Source organism: Kogia breviceps, chromosome 9 (genome assembly GCF_026419965.1).
Source record: "Kogia breviceps isolate mKogBre1 chromosome 9, mKogBre1 haplotype 1, whole genome shotgun sequence".
In the NCBI taxonomy this organism is placed as follows: Eukaryota; Metazoa; Chordata; class Mammalia; order Artiodactyla; family Physeteridae; genus Kogia; species Kogia breviceps.
In genome coordinates, this window is record NC_081318.1 from 80,484,252 (window position 1) to 80,505,054 (window position 20,803).

A 20,803-nucleotide genomic window follows, 5' to 3' on the forward strand; every position below is an offset into this window, starting at 1 on the left:
GGTCCATGCATGTTGTCCCAAATGGCAGGATTTCCTTCTTTCACATGGCTGAACGGTATTCTATTGTATATATGTACCACATCTTTTTCCAATCATCCATCAGTGGATACTTAACCGTTGTTTCCATTTCTTGGCTACTGTGAGTATTGCTGTAGTGAACATGGGAGTACATATATCTCTTCAATATCCTGTTTTCATTTCCTTCGGATATATACCTAGAAGTGGGATACATGGATCATTTGGTAGTTTGTTGTTGTTGTTGTTGTTGTTGTTGTACGCGGGCCTCTCACTGTTGTGGCCTCTCCCGTTGCGGAGCACAGGCTCCGGACGCGCAGGCTCAGCGGCCATGGCTCACGGGCCCAGCTGCTCCGCGGCATGTGGGATCTTCCCGGACCGGGGCATGAACCCGTGTCCCCTGCATCGGCAGGCGGACTCTCAACCACTGCGCCACCAGGGAAGCCCTGGTAGTTCTTCTTTTAATTTTTCGAGAAACTACCTTACTGTTTTTTATAGTGGCTGTACCAATTTACATTCCCACTAACAATGCACAAGGGTTCACTTTTCTCCACATCCTTGCCAATGTTTGTTGTTTTTTCTTGGTAAAAGCCATTTTAACAGGTGTGTAGTCACATCTCGCTGTGGTTTTGATTTGTATTTCCCTGATAGTGATTTTGAGCACCTTTTCGTGTGACTGTTGGCCATTTGTATGTTTTCTTTGGAAAAATGTCTATACATTTCCTCTGCCCATTTTTTCATTCAGACTGTTTATTTTTTGTTATTGAGTTGTATGAATTCTCTATATATTAATATATATTTTCATATCAACACCTTATCAGAAATTTATTTGCAAATATTTTTTCCTATTCCAAAGGTTGCCTTTTTATTTTGATGGTATCCTTTAAGTCCCTTAATCTCCCTTCATTCTTTTTCATGCTTTTTTCTTTTTACTCCTTTACTTGGATGGATTCCACTGCCCTGTCAAATTCACTGATCCTTTCTTTCACTTCTCTAGTCTGCTGTTGAACTGGCCTATGAATTTTGCAGTTCAGGTACTGTATTCTTCAACTCTTTAATTTCTGTTTGGTATGTCCTTATATTTTCTGTTTGTTGAAATTTACGCTTTGCTCATGCATTGTTCTCCTACCTTGGTGAGCATCTTTATGACCATTATTTTAAACTTTTTATAAGTAAATAACCTATCTCTATTTCATTAAGGTCTGTTGCTAGACTTTTATCTTGTTCTTTTATTTGGAACATACTCCTCTGTTTCTTCATTTTGCTTGACTCTCTGTGTCGGTTTCTGTGCACTGGATAAAACAGCCACCTCTCCCAATCTTGATGGAGTGGTCTCATGAAGGAGATAAACATTATCATTCCGCCTAGCCCAAACTCTTGATTGTCTGTGAAACCTTTTTGATTGTATAAGCTGCCTTCTTTGTTCTTAACAGCTCCCAGTAGTTGAGGGTATGCCAGGACCTGTTTTGATGTGGGTATTTTCTCATTCACCCCACGTGTAGGAGTTGCTCAGCTAGTTTCTGGATTTTTTCCAGTGGGAATTGTTCCATGTATAGCTGTATATTTCAATGTATGCATGAGACAAGGTGAGTTCAGGAGCCTCCTATGTTGCCATCTTGGACCAGAACTTTATTTATTTATTTATTTATTTATTTATTTATTTATTTATATTTTTTTATGGACCAGAACTTTAGAAGTGACTATATAATAGTGTATTGATCCCATAATTATAAAATACATACACTTGAAAACAACAATGCATTTATTTTTTTTCAACATCTTTATTGGAGTATAATTGCTTTACAATGGTGTGTTAGTTTCTGCTTTATAACAAAGTGAATCAGTTATACATATACATATGTTCCCATATCTCTTTCTTCTTGCATCTCTCTCCCTCCCACCCTCCCTATCCCATCCCTCTAGGTGGTCACAAAGCACCGAGCTGATCTTCCTGTGCTATGCGGCTGCTTCCCACTAGCTATCTATTTTACGTTTGGTAGTGTATATATATATGCCCATGCCACTCTCTCACTTTGTCACAGCTTAACCTTCTCCCTCCCCTTATCCTCAAGTCCATTCTCTAGTAGGTCTGTGTCTTTCTTCCCGTCTTGCCCCTAGTAGGTAAGTCAGAAAGAGAAAAACAAATACCATATGCTAACACATATATATGGAATGTAAGAAAAAAAAAAAGGTCACCAATGCATTTAAATCCTAAGGTTCATCCTAAGGTTATCAATATACAGTAATACTTTTTCTTAGTGATTTTGTTACTTTTATCATCGAACTTCTTTTTTATAAATATTTCCTATATATTTTAATGGATTTCAGAAATTGAGATTTCCCTATGAGACTTCCTTAACCACATTTATGCTTATATGGTGTGAAATTACTCTAACTTTTTGTGATCTCTTTTCCTAAAGCTCCTATGTTCATTATAGTAACTGTTGGCCTCTCTACCATACTGTGAACTCAAGAGCAAGACCAGTGCATATTCATGGCATCTAACTGAGGAAGCATTTTAGCAGTGTTTCTAGATGGAATAGAAGCAGAGAAGAAAATAAGTTTATGTTGATAAAAATTTGTAAAAGTTGAAAACAATGATAATATAAATACCAGTTATCAAGGACCATTTAGATTTAAGCATTTCAGTTAAAAATTAATGTTGCTTCTTGAGTTTATCAACTCTTTTATTGGCATTCTGCTTTTTAGATTTGAGCTGAGGTGTTTTATCTTTATAGAATTGTCTTTGTTCATTTTATCTGCATTCAATGCATAAAATATCAAAGTACAACTATAGAAGCATTAAATCAAAATGTCCAGATTTAAATTCTTAGAAATTGTGTAAATTAAATTCATACTTGTGACATCCAAATTAGGATACAAGCAACTATTGTAAAATAAACAAAAAATGTTATCTTTCCTGGGTTGTTATTTTCTACCTTGCTTTTTCCTTCAAAGATTTTTAATATTTCTATGCTACTTTATTATACACATGAAAAACATTTACTATATGCCTGAGTAGTTTCTATATACAGTTGACCCTTGAATGACAAGACTTTGAACTGCATGGGTCCACTTATATGCAGTTTTTTTCAATAGTAAATACTGCAGTACTACCCAGTCCATGGTTGGTTGAATCCAGGAATGTGGAACCGAGTATACAGATGAACCTTGTCTACGGAAGGCTTCTGTAAGTTATATGAGGATTTTCGTCTGCACAGAGGGTCAGCACCCCTAATCCCCATGTTGTTCAATGGTCAACTGTATATCAAATATCATTTCTCATAGTATTTTCATGTCTATATGTTACTCCCATTTTACCAAAGACACTGAAGCTTATAAAGTATATTTAGAAAGTTTTGAATTCACTAGCATGAAACTGCAGTTTAAAAAACTAAATAATTATTGTGTCGTGCTACTTTATTAAGATAGATATGATTGTAATTTCCTATCACAGATCCTTTACTACAGGGTTTTAGAATGTACTCAGTCATTAAAAATCAAATGACACGAAGGACCCAACTACTTAATCCTCAAGACAATGTCATCTACAGAATGAAACTATAATCAAATTTTTAAAAAATAGTCACATGTTAATTAATAGGTTTTGAAGTTCTACTTTTTAGCTATACCTTTACAGTGTATAACAATTCTCTTTGTAGACTCTAAGCATGTGGCTGCACCATATATTATATAGTGCTGAAATTATTTTTATGAGCTACATTTATATTCTAATTTTTAAGCTTAAAAAGAAATAAGTGGGATTTCCCCGGTGGCGCAGTGATTAAGACTCTGCGCTCCCAATGCAGGGGGCCAGGGTTCGAGCCCTGCTCAGAGAACTAGATCCCATATGAATGCCGCAACTAAGAGTTCACATGCCACAACTAAGGAGCTGGCGAGCCGCAACTCAGGAGCCCACTAGCTGCCATGAAGGAGCTGGCAAGCCACAACTAAGGAGCTCTTGAGCTGCAACTAAGAAGCCCATCTGCTGCAACTAAGGAGCCCATGTGCTGCAACTAAGGAGCCCATGTGCCACAACTAAGGAGCTGGCAAGCCACAATTAAGGAGCCCGCCTGCTGCAACTAAGACCTGGCAAAACCAAATAAATAAAATAAGTAAAATTTAAAAATTAAAAAAAGAAAGAAGTAGGACCCATGCCACAGCACTCTAATACTCCACTATAGTCTAGTGTAAATTATGATAGATTTTGATATAAGGCAAGATCTTGAAACTATGGCTTTACACTAAGGAAACCTCATGAATCATTTTTTGGGATCTCAGACTGACCATGTCTTAAAATTGGTATGGTTATACTGACTACTTAGAATTTCAGTATCTGTTTGGGTTTTATGAAATCTTTAATAAGTGATGAACTACAACTTGTGAGTGATTCAACCATGGAAAGTGAAACCAAACCTTAAAGAATCTAGTTTTATTTTTTCAGATAAATTCCATGGAATAACCCTTTAAATATGACCATCTATTTTTAAGTCCTCATTTTGTAATTTCTAAAGTGTCTTAGTACACTAAAAAAATATATATATATATAGGCTAACCTAATTGAATGAAGAGTGGCTAATAACTTTCCTTCATCTTCTACCCTTTATTAGTATCTATCTAATGTCTTACTGTAGAATCAGTCCTGGTGAATCTGTAAAGGCTAATGTCTAAGAAATCCACTGTCTCTCTCCAGGCTTAGTTGAGACTAAAAATCATATAGTAGATGATAGTCTTCATTCATCCAGTTATGTTCAGCTTGTATCATCAATCTCTACAAAGAACAGTAACACTGAACCAAGAAACTTGTGACAGAAAAGCTCCACAAGTGGGACTAGAGAGAGCTAGTATCTTGCTTAGCTCTGACCCTTGACAACCCCTTGTAGAAGAACACAGATAATTTGTTTCGTTTTTGTTTTGAGGCTAAATCATTTTTCAGAGCACTTGCTATATTGTAAAAGTAGGTCTGGGGGATAAGGATGGAGGTGGGGGTACTAGGGAAAGAGGGAGAAAAGAGGGGAAAAACAAGGATGGAAAGATTGGAAGGGCAGGAGTGGAGGAGAAAGAAAAGGAAAGACGAAATTCATTTGGAAGTATCACATCACCTAGAAATAAGAAACAGTATTTTACCAAAATATATCCCTACTAGATAAAAGAAGAAGGATTCCATAATTCAGCTACTACTTGTTGAATGTTTGGGCTGTGTTGATGCTGACTACAAGGATGGTTTTTGAAGAGTTAAGTAGGAAGGAAACAGGATTTGGAAGAGAGCTGGCTTTTAATTTTGGAGATTTTGAAAGTTGAAAATGGTACTTCAATCACTGAATGGAATGAAGTTTATTTTAAAGAGATAATTAATTGTGTCTTCAGTAAAGGAGAATTCTGCTTTCTTTTAGTGCTTTCATTTTAAAATCTTGACATTTGTAACAAAAATATATCTGGTGCCGTATACACTAGCCAATTTTTAGATTATTTTTTTAAAAGATAAAATATCAACAGTTTATTTCTGTCTCAGATAGATTTCTCACAATAATCATTCTCCGTGTTTCTTCCATGTGGCTAATTACAGAAAAATCTGTTCTGTGGAATAAGGAACAGTTTACTCAGTTGCTCATCAATCAAGAATGCTTTTATTGTCCCTGTACTAAGTGCCGTATTAATGCACAAACAGTATTAGTTTGAGTTAAGGCTGAAATGTGAATAATAATTCATAAGTTATGATCGTGTTTTCACTTTATCAGTTGCAGTCATTTATATGTTTAGATTGTGTCTTCTCAATTTTTGATAGCTGTTGCTATCTTTTTGTAAGTTAAATGCTCCTTGATTTCATAAATGAATTATATGCTCTGGAATTTCTTATACTGGTAACATCCTCATATAAAATTTTTTACAAAATATCTGATCAAAATGGACAGAGCCTTATTATATTACTGAATATGGCTAAAATAAAAATTATTTGTTAATATCAGATTAATCAGTATAGATCCTACCAAGATCTCAGAAAGTTCTCTTTCCTATCAACTGTTATTGAAATCAGAATATTGTTCTTTTGATATTGGTATCCAGTTCCAATATTGATGTTGTAGTTAACTTCTAGATATCAGAACCCATTTTTTGTGCACCTTATAACTTGTGATAGCTGTTGTTTGTTTCTTCTTATTGCTAATAATTTGCTTATCTTTCAATACAGGTAATGGATTAGGAATTAGAATTGTGGGTGGTAAAGAAATCCCTGGACATAGTGGAGAAATTGGAGCTTATATTGCCAACATTCTTCCTGGGGGAAGTGCAGAACAGACAGGGAAACTTGTAGAAGGTAAGAATGAGGATTTCAGAGTAAGTTAAAATGAATGTGCTCATATTAAATATATCTTAATTTGATATGAAAGTCTTCTCTTCTTTTACTGTTTAGGAAAAACTCTCCTTATGGTTAATTATGATATTTTGGTAGAGTAATATAAAGGAATATATGTCCACAGCTATATTCATTTTATTTTCAATTGCATTGTCCTTTTGGCAGTTGGATTGCTATGGGAATATCTTATTTAAGAAACAGTAATTAGTCACGATTTTTTACTGACTGGGGCAATATTATATTTTTAAAAACACTTTGATTAAAAGAATTAGTGTTTCATAAACACTAGGAAAAATTATATTGAAATCAGAGCCATAAAAACATCACATGATTCAGTACATGCTAAAGTCAGGTCAGCAAACTGTGGATGACCCACAAGCCAAATCCATCAGCTGCCTGTTTCTGTAAACATTGTTTCATTAGAACACAGCCAGGATTATTAATTTACATATTGAACATGGGTGTTTTCCCACTACAATAGCAGAACTGCATTCACAACAGAGACTGTATGGTCTGCAAAGCCTAAAATATATATATTCTCTCTGACCCTTTCGAGAAGAAAAATTGCCAACTCCTGTGCTAGGTACTATTCTATTCACCTCATTACATCATAAAGTATTTTAAAGTAATGAACTTTACAGATGTGTCTTATGGGCCATAAAATGATGTTTCTTTCCGTTAAAGGTTACAGCTTGATTCTCAAGATGCACAGTGATAATTTTCACTCATTAATTAGACAATGTGGTCATTTGCATTTTCCAAAACCTAACATAGATATAGTTTGCAAGTTTTCAGTTGGATTGCTTACCATGAATATTTTTATCATAAAGCAGCTTCAGTCTATCCTTTTATTTTTATCCCAAATTAAATGTTATTTAGAAAGCTTTTTTCTGTTGTTTCATCATTTAATAAAATGTTGCCTGTTATTATTTAAAACTCAATTATGTTAAGATTATTCCCTGTCATTGTCTTAAATTAAATATATTGGAACCTATCAAAATAAATCCCTAGATATTTTGATAGACAGTTCGAATAAACACAAATTTGAGGCAATATTTATTCATCACAGTGTTCTTCTGGAAGCAGCTTGCCCAACTCACTAAGAGATGTTTTGAATATCTCTTCCCAACTTCACACTCAAGACCATCACGTTGTTAGCTTGAATTGGCCATGGTGAGAGTATTTACAACATGAAAATAGGCAAATGCTATAAATCAGGCCTTTTTTGTTCATTTATTTGCCTGTTGATTTTCAGAATGCCAGTTTACCAGGATATCACCACGTGTGTAACTGAAGGCATACTATTAAAAATATTCTAATGGCATTCATACAACAGGGAAAATTGGAGGTTCAGCCAGATAGCTAAATGAAGGAAAAGACTATATGAATCAAGATATAACCATTATGAGCAAACACTGGGTCTCTATGAATTTTCTATGACTATAATTCTGTCATGCCTAATGCTACTCTGTTGGTATTGCAGTCTAGTTAAGATACAGGAATTGAGGCCTGTTTGTAGGGATGGGAGTGATATGATTGCCTTCAGATAGCATACTTCAGAAAGAAATGAATATGCTATTTTTATTTTAAGATAAAATTTGCAACAGTAACTTTGCCTGATATAGTTGACAAAGATACTCGAATAATTTAAAGATAAAATTTCATACCCTTCTTTGTCCTTACACCATGAAAATCAGCAAATGCTACATACACATCAGGATGATTTTTATGTATAGTTTCAGTGAAGCACTCTGTGATGACGTGATGTTCTTTACATTTGGTAGCTTATGTGGCCATTTTTAAGTTCATGCACCTAAATTAATAATATATATAATACAAACTCATTCAAGAAAGGAAACTGAAATGAACCTAAAATTACATCTCTGATTTTATAAACTCAGAGACTGCCATTAAAGTCGTCATCATTTTTGGAAATAATAGTTTTGCAGTTTGTTTCATTGGGTAAAGTGGGAAATCATTAAAAGCTATGTGCATGTGACTTAAGATTTTACTTTTATTAATTGTATTATTTATTAATTCTCCCAAAGTTTTGCCAAGTGCTAAGCCAGGCCTCTCTATGACTATAGATCCTCTGATTATTAGAGTCCAGTTGTCACATAACTCACACCTATAATTTGTTATTTATGATTTCCAAATTTACTTTATTTTCTCTTAAAACATAAATCTTTAATACAACTCTTGGTAGTATTTCTGTTAGACTCACGATGCTATCTTGACTGTCAATATTTAGATCCTGTTTTTACCAGTAGAACCCAGAATCTACAGTTGTCTACTGGGTTCTTCACCAGTCCAGAATCTCCCAATCTTTGTGCTGGCTGTCTGGTGGAGAGAGGGTGAAGGGCACAAAACAGATGAGATTTAAATTAGAAATTAAAATCTAAACTCAAAATAGCAAGTCCTATATGGAAATGTTTGCTGCCTGACACGTCTCTTTCTGATTCATTTGCACTTAAATGGTGAGTGGGTTTTGCTCTCAATCTTGGAAAATTTTACTGAAGCAACTCAGTGGTTGCATTTCTCCGTTACACAGTAAACACAGGAAGTCAGGGTTTGATGTTTGCTAATTCGTTGAAAGTGGGTGTGATTTTCCTTAGTCTGGGCCTCCTCCACAATCAGGAAAACTGCCTTAAAAGATTTGCCTTATAAGATTTCTCACCTATTGGGATGCGCAGCTCAACATCACACATCTTCTCTTTTGCCTTCCCGGATGGGAGTGGGGTAGGGGGAGAGTCTCAGCATTCATAGTTTGATGTATGCAGTTTAACACTTAATTGGGGGGCTTCCCTGGAGCTTCCCTGGTGGCGCAGTGGTTGGGAGTCCGCCTGCCGAGGCGGGGGACATGGATTCGTGCCCCGGTCCGGGAGGATCCCACATGCGGCGGAGCGGCTGGTCCCGTGGGCCATGGCAGCTGCGTCTGCACGTCCGGAGCCTGTGCTCCGCAGTGGGAGAGGCCCGCGTACCGCAACAACAAAAAAACACTTAATTGGGCGCTGACCTGTAATTTTCATTAAAGGGGTTGAGTGTACAAAAAAGCTGTAGAGAATAATATGGCAAACAACCATGTACTCACCATATTGTTTTAAGTCTTAACATTTTGCCTGTTTGTTTCATATTTTTAGGAGAGAGAAGTACCTATAAACCAATTAAAGCCTCCTGTAGTCACCTCTCCTCTCCCAAACCTCTCTTACTTGTCCAAAATAAACTACCAGACTTAATTTGAGATTACCCTTCACTTGCTTTTCTTTATAGTTTTATGTATGTATTCATAAACTTTATAAGGATTCATTTTGCTTGTTTATGAAATTTTATATAAATGATAGTTTACTGTACATGTATTTTTGCCAGTTGTTTTAGTTCCAGAATTTATGAGTTTTATCTAAAGTGGTCTACATAGCTACGTGTACACACATGTAGTTCTGGTTATTTATTTTCACTTCAGGGCAGAATTCTATTACTGTATGTCTCTACTACAGTTTAATTTAAACATTCTCTGGTTATTTTGGTTATATATGAGGTTTTTTTTACTATTTCCAACAATGCTGTAATTAATTTTTGAAGTAGTCTCCTTTTGCACATGTACAGAAGTTTCTTCTGCAATACAAGTTCAAAAAATTGAGAAAAAGTTCAATTTCTGGGTTATAGTGACTATCTTATTAAATAATATAGGAGAATGTTGTGTGGTTTCTTCAACAGTAGTTGATTTTTCCAAGTTGCTCTCCAAAGTGTTACGCTATTTTTACATTCATCCGTAGTAAATTAGTGTTCTTATTCCTTTATATCCTTGTTCCTCTTTCTCAACATTTTCTTTCTCAAATATAATGTGAAATGATAGGCCATTGTTTTCTTCGTTCACCTTACCTTCAGTAATGTTGAGTATGATAATACGTTACTAATCTGGTTAGCACTTGGGTTTTCCTCATCTGCAATTTGCCTGTTCTTTTGCTTATTCTTTATTTGGATTGTTTGTATATTTTAAATTGAATTTTAGAGAATCTTTATGTGTTCTGGTTATAATCGTTTGTCAAGTATGTAGGCTGTAAATATCTTCTCCCAGTATGTGGCTTGTGTTTTTAGTGTCTTTTTTTTTTAAGTTGAAATTTTAACGTAGTTGGCTTATTTTGTCTCTATTAAGTTTTATAAATGTTCTATATTATTTAGAAATTCTCCTTGCCCTGAAGTCTTCAAATATTAGCCTATATTTCCTTCTAAAAATTGTGAAATCGTACTCTTTATATAATGTACTTATAGACATAGAATTAAGTTATTTTTAGTCTATCGTGCTCTTACTAGAATTTTTAGTTTTCTCCCCCATCAGTATGGATAATCAGTGGCCTGTGCACCATTTATTGAATAGTGTATCATTGTTCCCACTGATCTACAGTGCCCCATCTGTCATATATTGATTTTTTTGTACATGTGTGGGTCTTTTATGAAATGTTTGTTCTAGCTTACTTGTCTATTTGTCTATCCCTACATCAGTGTGACACTGTTGTAATTATGATGACTTTAAGTCCTGACATATGGTAGGTAATCTACCATACTGCTGCTCTTCAAAAATCCTCTTGGGACAATTCTTGACCTTTGGTCTTGCATATACATTCTAGAACCAGCTTGTCAGTTTTCAGGAAAATCTCTGTTAAAATTTGATAGTGATTATATTGAAGGTATAGATTAATTTAGAAAAAACAATTTTTTATATTGAATCGTATCTATTTGAGTCTTCCATGGGTTCACAATGCTGGACCTTTGTTCTTCTTAGAGATTTAATCATTGTATTTTGAATCAATACAATAAAGTACCTTAAGACATTAAAAAGAAATTAACACATAGCAATTGTTAAACTTATTAATAAGTTATATCATTTTATATCAACTTACAATAATTTTATATCTCCAGAAAAGGAAGAGTAGAAAATATAAATAAAATAAAAGTTTGTTTAGGAAGTATAATGGGCCAAACCTAATCTTTTATGTGCATATCATTGGTTCTAAGCTTTATTTAATCGCTGGACTTCTGAACTTATTCTCCAAATGATTTTCTCCCTAGCATTGTGTATCGTAACATCATAATTGTGAAATACATTACCTGCATGATACCTTTTATATTTCAACAGTTTTCATAGGAGAACAGTGAATCCATAAGAACCAAACACATTTTAGCCATTGAACCAAAAACAGGTATTTGTTTATATTGTTAGGTTTTCCAGCCGAAAATCAATTTAGTTGAAGTATTTTGAAGATAAATTGTATCTTTATTATTGATAATAAAATCATATTTGTTTGGTGAATGCTGTTTGGAGCTAAGATAGGAATATAGTGTTAAGCTCTGAATGTAGCTTCAAGAAGCTTTTTAATAAATCAGTAGGAACATAGACTAGGAGAGCAAAAAGTTAAAACCAATGATATACAATGTTTGCTTATGGATTTAGCCAGAGCTATGTGGAAAATTACCTTTTTCCAGGCCAGTAGGTAGGCCTGTAAAGAAATTAGTTTATCTTAGTTTGTCTATATGCTATTCTGTGAGGAAGTGCACCTGTGACATAAATTCTAGTTCACGGATATTTCCAAGTTCTCAGTTTCTAGTTGTCTCAGTGTAGGGGTTATTGATTCGGCTAGTTAGCTCCTCTTAAAGATGAACTGCCAGGGTTTCGGGCAAGAAAATGTTGGATTTATGTTTGAGAATCAGTGATTGGAGTGGAGGTGAGGTTAGGTGTTTTGGGCATGGTGGTTTTGATTTTAGAAGTTCACCTCTGGAATTCCCTGTCCTGAAGAAGTCTATGGTAGAAGAGCTCATTCCAGTGGAGGACACACTCCTGTGTGACTTAAAGGATAATGTTCCGAGGCAAGAAAGTCTCTATTTCTGCTTGTGCTTTTTTGGCATATGTTACAGATGGCATGGCAGTGATCACAGTTGGAGACCAGGAAACACACCACACAGATGAGTGAGCTTCCTTATTCTTGTTCCAGGGGGATTACCAAGTATGGATTGGTCATTAGCATGAGATTTCTCAGAATATCTGCAAGATAGTGTGTCAGGTACACATGGCACAAGATCATATTTCTTGTTGATACAAAGATTTTTCTAAAAAATATTTAGGAAACTATCTTCTGGGAAGAAAGAATAAAAATTGTGGGTACCTGGACTGGTAGGTTGTAATTACTATTTTTAAGATGCAGTGATATCATACTTACATATTAATGATTAGCTGTATTGCCAGGACAAAGAAAGGTGTTCCTCTTCTTTATCCATTTATTTTGAAATTAATCAGAGGAAATTATCTTTGAGTCAGTATTTCTGATAGGGACATCAAGAAAATGAAATAATAGCCCTTTTTTTTACACATTTTTTAGTATGTATAATACTCCATATCCTAATTTGATTGCTTTTATCAATAACAGTGGTATACCTTGAAATATATACGTATGTTCAAGTGATACTGATTAATGATTAACAGTTGTTTCTGTTTTTAAATTTCTGGATTTGTCTAATCAGTATGCCATAACAGGCTGCATTTTGGTGTGTATGAACTTGGAGTTGTTATTTTGGAAGCAAGGATGCTAAACTGTCTTTAATAGCTATAACAAATCTTCAAACAGCCAATGCTTCAAGGTCTTCATTATATAAAGAGAATGTTTTTAGAGTCAGACACATCAGGATTTAAATTGAGCTCTGGTACTTTTTGCCAGGATAAGTTGTTTAACTTTTAGTACTTTGGTGTTCTCAGTTGGGAAATCGGGATAATAATAGTGGCTGCAAAATTATTATCAGGTTTACAAATAATGTGTCAGAAACATTTAATATAATGTTTGATATAGTATTTCACAGAAGTAGTGAAAAGATGGTACTTACTTAGCAGATCTTTGATGATAAGAATAGTATGTGCGGGTTTCCCTCGTGGCGCAGTGGTTGAGAGTTCACCTGCCGATGCAGGGGACACAGGTTCATGCCCCGGTCCGGGAGGATCCCACATGCCTCAGCGCAGCTGGGCCCGTGAGCCATGGCCACTGAGCCTGCGCTTCCGGAGCCTGTGCTCCGCAATGGGAGAGGCCACAACAGTGAGAGGCCTGCGTACCGCAAAAAAAAAAAAATAAAAAATAAAAAAAAATAAATAAAAGAATAGTATGTGCTACTCAAGCTTGAACTCCGTCCCCTCTATCTGAACATGTGTAGATAATTGACCATTGTCAGGTCTGACCTCTGAACTACAGGGATTTGGAATATTCCTAATGGAAAAAGCACAGGTATGAAGTCAGAAGACTCTGAATTAATGTCACCCTCATGATGTTAGGCAAGTTGTTTATGTTCTCTGAGTCTCCTTTTATCTCATCTGGATGGGTTGATGTTTCAATTAGGAGGTTTCAAGACCTATCTCATGGGGTTAACTGTGAGTATGAAAGGAGCTGATGTATTTGTCATGCTTAGTTAGCTATAAAGAACTAGACTAACTAAAGAAACTACTCTGTTAAGGATAGACGAAATTATTTTCATAGATGACAGTTAATCTCACAGATTTCGTGCTTCCTGTAAGGGAGCATCGATCTGCTAGAGGTATTCTGCTATAATGGAATATCGTTTTAGGTATTTATTAGGCCTGAATAAATTTTTTTTTAATTTAAAACTTGAAGTGATTAAGTCATGTCCCATGTAAATATATCACCTCCTAACGGTAAAACCATACTTTTGGCTAGTCTTATAGAAAGGCTTCTAAGTTTTTCTTCTTATCACCAATTTGTTAATCTCATGTCTGATTAAAGTCTATGGACTTAAATACAATGAATATCTGCTTATGTAACTCTCATGGTCTGTAAGTCACTGAAAGCATATCTTGTTAGTGAATAGAATCGTGGTGTAGGTGTCAGATGTTAGGTGTCTGGCACCCAGTGTGTGGACCTATCTTTCTCATCAACTCCTTTTTATGTCTGTTGACAAATCACAGAAACTCACTGGGTGTTCAGCATTAAGTGTAAGGGGCCCTCCACAAGACCCTTCTGTAATGCATACTTTTGAGGTACTTTATCTGTTGAAGAGATGCGGGGGAGGGATTGAACCTTGAGAAGAATCATACAGTCTAAGCTGTGGAAAGAGGAAACTAAACAGTAGTATGTGTGCTATGATAAGTTGTGTATGTTACATAAAATGGAAATGTGAGCCCTAGAATTAAGAATGTGAGACTAATTACATAGGATGAAAGAAGGAATGAAATCAGAATGGCTAAATCATGACCCTTAAGCCTCAGGGCTCCTTCCTCACCTGTATAGGCCCCTTACAAGGCTCCAGGAAGTTAAAAAACATATGTGATGTTTGTGGCATTGTCAGCTTTTTAACTTTTGTAATTTGTTGTGATTTATTTTGTCCTTTTAACAAATGTTCACTTGTATCAATTTTGTATTCATAAGTTTCTCTTTTTTCTTAAAATTGCATAAGCTTCAGGCCTTACAATACTTGAATTCATCCCTGCATGAGATGTTGTTTCTTAATGGGGGAGAACACTGAGGTGCTTACTGCAGAACTGTAAGAACCTATTGGTATGCAGCAGTAATATACTGATAAGGTAGATAGAGGTGATAAAAAGGGAGTTCAGAAAGAAGGTTGTTAGGAAGGAGTAGAGGTGAGAATATCAGGAATATGGGAATTAATAAAGAATGCAAATGGGTCAAAATGTTTATTCAGTAACTACTCTACAGGTATATCCTAGAATTCTATCATTCTATAATTCCACCTTGCTTTCAAGATGGTTACAGCCTAGAAGGGCAGTGGATAGAGGATATTCACCGTGGAGGAAAAGTTTGGTCAGGGTCTGAATGAACAAAAATATAAAATAAACCTGAAGAACTAGGAGAAAGATGTATTTACGGAAAGAAAACCCATTATTTAATAACTTTTTTGACAATGTATATTTTCTTCTAGTTTCAGTAAGAGAAATATAGAAATGCAGAATACATTGATTGATTCTGCAGGCTTCTGTCAGAACCAGTACCATAACTAAGTGTGGGTTACAGATATTCCTCCTCCCAGAGAATTCCAGGTAACTTTCAGGTACTGTCTAAGAACAGACTGTAAGCTCCTGAGGGCAAAGAACTCTCCAGCAACTGAAACAGATCTTTTTAGGCTTTTATCTCTTTCATTGGTTAATTTTTTACATAGTTCATATTTTACTTATTTATAGTGATGGAGTACAGCCATGTTCCAGATATAGTGACGAGGCTGGAGCAGAAAGAATATTCTGTGGGAATACAGATTTTCATATCAGACTAAAGGTTTTTCATATATATGCTAAGTTACACTGAGAGTGGTGGAAGAAAATGAATTTGCTTTTTTTTCCTCTTAGGCTACTTTTGTTTTCTTTTACTCTCTAGTTTTTACTAGATCTCCATCACTGTCAGATATGGTGCTTGAGATTTCTAAGTTCTAGCGTGTGTGTGTGTGTGTGTGTGCGTGTGTGTGTGTGTGTGTGTGTGTGTGTGTGTGTGTGTGTAAATACACGCTCTATAGAGCAACCTCTGTTGGTCCTGTGTGATATGAATGAAGAAACCATGGACCATACATTTCAGTAGTTGAGACAGAAAGTAAAACCTACTTATAAGTATCACATAATAAGTGTCAATAAGTGCTAAAAAGGAGGGTGGATATGCCAAATAGGAGGGTAGGGTTGAAATTTTAGATGGGATGTCAGGGAAGGCCTCGCCAAGAAGGCAAAAAATGAGGAAAGCCCCCAAGGAGAGGAAAGAGTGAGCTTGGAGTTATTGGTATTATAGGCAGAGAAATGAAAAGGGCACAGGCCCAGAGCAAGAGCCTGCCTGGTGTGTGCCAGAAATAATAAGACCGCAGGGAGGCCAGCGTGGCTGGCACTGAGTGAGGATGTGAGTGAGAGAGAAGAAAGCAGGAATTTCTGGCAGAGAAGTAACCAATGTAACAGAGTAACAGAAGTAACAGAGGTAGCATCTTCTAGGTCAGTGTAAGGACTTCAGCTTCTATTAATGTCAAATGAGAAGGCACTGGGCTGACACAAGCTGAATGACATTTAAATAAAATCACTCTGACTGCTGTAAGGAGAATAGTTTGAAGGAGTAAAGAATAGGAAGGAGAGTAGTTAGGATGCTATAGAAATAATCCAGGCATGAATTGTGGCTGTTCAGATCAAGGTGGGAACAGGGGATGTGGAGATAAATGATATTATATCATATATCTATAAATACTAATACAACATGTGTATTAAATTTCAGCTCAGTGAAAATGACCTCAATATGTTCATTCATTTGTTCCTGTACACAGTATTCAAATTTAGTAGGCCAAAATGTACTCCACCATTTTTTTAAAAAAACTTAAATCTCTACATAATATAACAAACCTACAGAGCGTTTAACCTTCAAGTCTTAAATCTTATTTTAATTAATACAATAAATATACATTCTTTAATAGAAGTCATACAACCTAAACAGAAATGAAGCCCTCAGAACGCTAATATTCTTGAATGTAGATGAGGAGTCAGGAGTCCTGGCTTTTTGAACTACCACTCAGTATAATTTCTAAAGCAGATTTCAGATCTGTACCCTACCTATTTTACTGAAGTGCTGTAAAGATAAAATGAGAAAAAGTGGTCAAAATAACTTTGTAAAATAAAAAACAACTAAGTCCCATGTTGGTACGATTAACATAAGTGAAATGGATCTAATTTTATTCATTTTAAACAAAAAGACTTCTTATAATTAGATGGTATACATCTAAAGGTTTTGTGTAATTCATCTAAAATATGTTACCATTATTTTTTGTGGTTGTTAATCATGTTTGCTTCTGAATTAGAGGAAATAATTTCTCTACGTGAATTTTAAAGAGCTGGAGGGAAAATAGCTGAGTTTTTTCTGTATTATTTGGCAGATATTGCTGTTAAGGTATCTTCATAAACAACTCTGGTTTATTAATGGAAAAATCAATAATTGTAATATGTTGTATATACTACATTATATATATATATTGAAATTACATTCTGTTTACTGTGAGAACTTTTTGAATAGAATTCTACCATCAAATAACATTTGTTATGTGTTGAACATCCATCCAGCCAAAGTGAATTATTTGCTAGTTCCTCTTCATGATGTTAACAGAATACTGGCACTTCTTTTGAAGTAACTTAACACATAATTCATTTCATTTTTGTAAAGTTTCTCTTAGGGTGATAAAATGGTTATTGATTTTTTATTGTTTGAAATGACTTCTCTTTTATTTCTATCCTTTAACTCTTCAAATGGTGAAAGAATTTATGTATTTAAAGTTCACTCTTTTAGTTTTGACTTTACCATTCATAATAATTATATAGTGTCTTTGTCTCAAAATAAGCAAAATATAAAAACAACATTTTTATGCACAGAAATTGACCATGTTGTAATATTTCTAGTGATGAGTACTTAGGTTATGATTTTTTTAAAAATCCTCCTTCTTCGTAAAAAAATGTATTTCTTATACTCTAGAAGAGTATATTGGAATTTTTTGCTGTTAAATTTTTTACTCTTAAATTTTCATTGGGAGATTTCTTTTTATAACTTTACTTTTCAAAACATAGTTTCCTTTTTGTCCAATTTTGCACATGATTTAAAGTTACAACTCAGAAGTCAAAGCAAAGCTCTTTGCATTTTGTCTGTCAAATAATGTTATGAAATGGAATTTATATCTTCTATATATATGCTCAGTGGAGATGATGATGATCATGATTTTGCCACTGGTTCAGACGTCTCCTGTATTTATTAAGAAACACTTTTCCTGGTATAAATTGATGATATTTTATCTTAAAATCCATTGTCTGAGTACTGGGATACATTTGAACACATGAGTATCAAAAAAGGTTAAGAACATAATTAAAGTTGAAATCCTTGCTTGTTCGCTAGGGATACTTAAAGCAGAGGAGGCACCAGTTAAGACAAGCATTTCTCATGAGCAGTTGTGTCATTTGCCCTAGCTTTCTATGTCCATTTAACCCAACTCTGTAACTCTGTATAATTATGAGTGCATTTTGGATTAATCTGTTACTGTTAGCTGGTCATGATATCCTTTAGACTTGATGATATTAATCTGTTCATGCCATTTAATTAGAAAGTCAGTAGAAAACATCCATTCTGAGTATTTTAACAAAATAAATTGGGAAATTAAACTGAGAAAAGTTTATAAATTTATGAACTGCACCCTACTTCAAATGAGATGATAGCATCACAGACGTATCATTGGATATCTCCACGTGTTATATTATTTTCGGGGGATCAATAAAATTTTACTAATCTACCCATAACCCCTTTCCTGCCTTATTCAGCCACATTCTATTGTAGCCTGTTTCAAATAACATATCTAATTCTAAACACCATAAACTGTAGCCATAGAGTGACTTTGGTATCTGTACCAATCCTTCCAGGAAATATTGAACTGGATTAATAGATTATATTAGAGGTCAGAGTGATTGGAAACAGAATCCTATCACGATAATCTTCTTCAAATTGGACCCACACATCATTGATATATTCCCCTATTTACCTTAACTCTGTTTAAAAAGCATGAATTTGAAACACCTATACTGGAGTGTAAGAAACATATGACTTTTTCTGTAAATCAAATGTAATCAGTTCCAATCTTCCCTTCACCTACTGGTGAGGAGTTGAAACACTTCAATTTTTTGATGTTGCCTGTCCCATGAGCACTGGGGAAATTCGCAGTGCAGCTCTTACACATTCTAGAACACTGGGGGTTGGGCCTCTGTACCTTGACCCACACCACATTGAGAGCAGTGTCCAAGACTGCATGCTTCCTTGACAGTGGCTGGCTCCTTTAAACTGTGACCAAATTTTCACGAGAGTAATTCTGCCTAGGTTGAGCCATCAAATCTAAGGTCAACTTTTGTAATGGCACCGCATAGAAATTTTTCTTTGAGGTAATGCCATCTTCCCTTGATAATATAAGCAAGCAGGATGCTGCTCTCTACTGCCCTTGCAACCTCCAGCCACCATTGTTGGGGGATATCTTCTCCCTAGAACTCTCTACCTCCCCTTCCTTTCATTCATCCTACATTCTTCTTTTTTTCTTTTTAAAATTCTGTTTAGTACTTTAAACATTGAGATCTACCCTCTTCACAGGTTTTTAAGTGTACGATACAATATTGTTAATTAAAAGCACAGTGTTATTTTTCAGATATCTAAAGCTTATTTGTCCTGCATAACTGACCTTTTATACAAGTTAATAAGAAATTCCCCATTTTCCCTTCCCTCAGGCCCTGGCAACCACCATTCTATTCTTTGCTTCTATGAGTTTGACTATTTTAGATACCTCATATAGATGGAATCAAGCAGTATTTGTCCTCTGTGACGGGTTTATTCCACTTAGCATAATATTTTCAAGGTTCATTCATGCCTCATATTACAGGATTTCCTGAATCCTAAGCAATAAAGGCTGAATAATATTCCTTAATATTTATAAACCATATTTTCTTTATCCATTTATCTGTTAATGTATATTTAGGTTATTTTCACATTTTGGCTCTTGTGTATAGCACTGCAGAGAACATAGGAGCGCTGATATCTCTTTAAGATCCTGATTTCAGTTCTTTTGGATAAATACTCAGAAGTGGGATTGCTAGATCATGTGGTAATTCTACTTTTAATTTTTAGGAAGCTTCATACTGTTTTCCATAGCGGCTGCACCATTTTGCATTGCAACCACCAGAGTACACTAGTTCCAATTTCTTCACTTCCTTACCAGTACTTTTATTGTCTTTTGTGGGGTTTTGTTTGTTTGTTTGTTTGGGGTTTTTTTAAATAATAGCCATCCTAACAGGTGTGAGATGATGTGTCATTGTGCTTTTGATTTGCATTTCCCTGATGATTAGTGATATTGAACAATCCTTCCTACATTATTTTCCCTTCCAGCGGGGCTCAGCATAATTTCCCATCATTGTGCCTGTAGAAATGTGAAATTGGTTTCCCTTCTGGGACTGAAGTGGGGAAGAGAGATGAGAAAGCCAATCAGCTTTCCTAATGGTCACTGTTTACCCACCATAAAATGATATATCCCACAACTTTCTGTTTGTTCAATAAGATCTTCAATTTTTGCATGCCCTAATCTTCAGATAATATTGTCATGTAGATAATGAAATAATTTCTAAATTACCTTTCTTTATTGTGGTTAAATATGTCATTATAGGTAATATATGTGTTCTTTGTGCTAGGTTTTACATATTTGAACATTGTTTCTATTCAGGTGGGCTACGATGTAGTTTCGGTTAGCATAATTTGAATGAGTTTTCCTCTTTACTGACACTAGCATTGGCCTGAGAGACAGTTAAATGGAGTTCATATTTCTGCATTACCATCAACTAACTGTGTGATGTTAGAAAAGTCATGTCACCTCCTGTTTCACTTCTCTAATATATTGTACAAAAGA

The 20,803-nt window shown here is 35.0% G+C and overlaps 1 protein-coding gene across 5 annotated transcripts in view; it reads left to right on the plus strand.

Moving 5' to 3' along the window:
- The window catches only part of PCLO (piccolo presynaptic cytomatrix protein), a 378,181-nt gene that overhangs the window by 247,337 nt on the left and 110,041 nt on the right, over positions 1–20,803 (plus strand). For all 5 annotated transcript variants that reach the window (XM_067042711.1, XM_059074371.2, XM_067042713.1 and 2 more), the window contains exon 10: positions 6,203–6,328. In XM_067042711.1, coding sequence (XP_066898812.1) covers positions 6,203–6,328 — 126 coding nt within the window. The remainder of the gene's footprint in view (positions 1–6,202; positions 6,329–20,803) is intronic.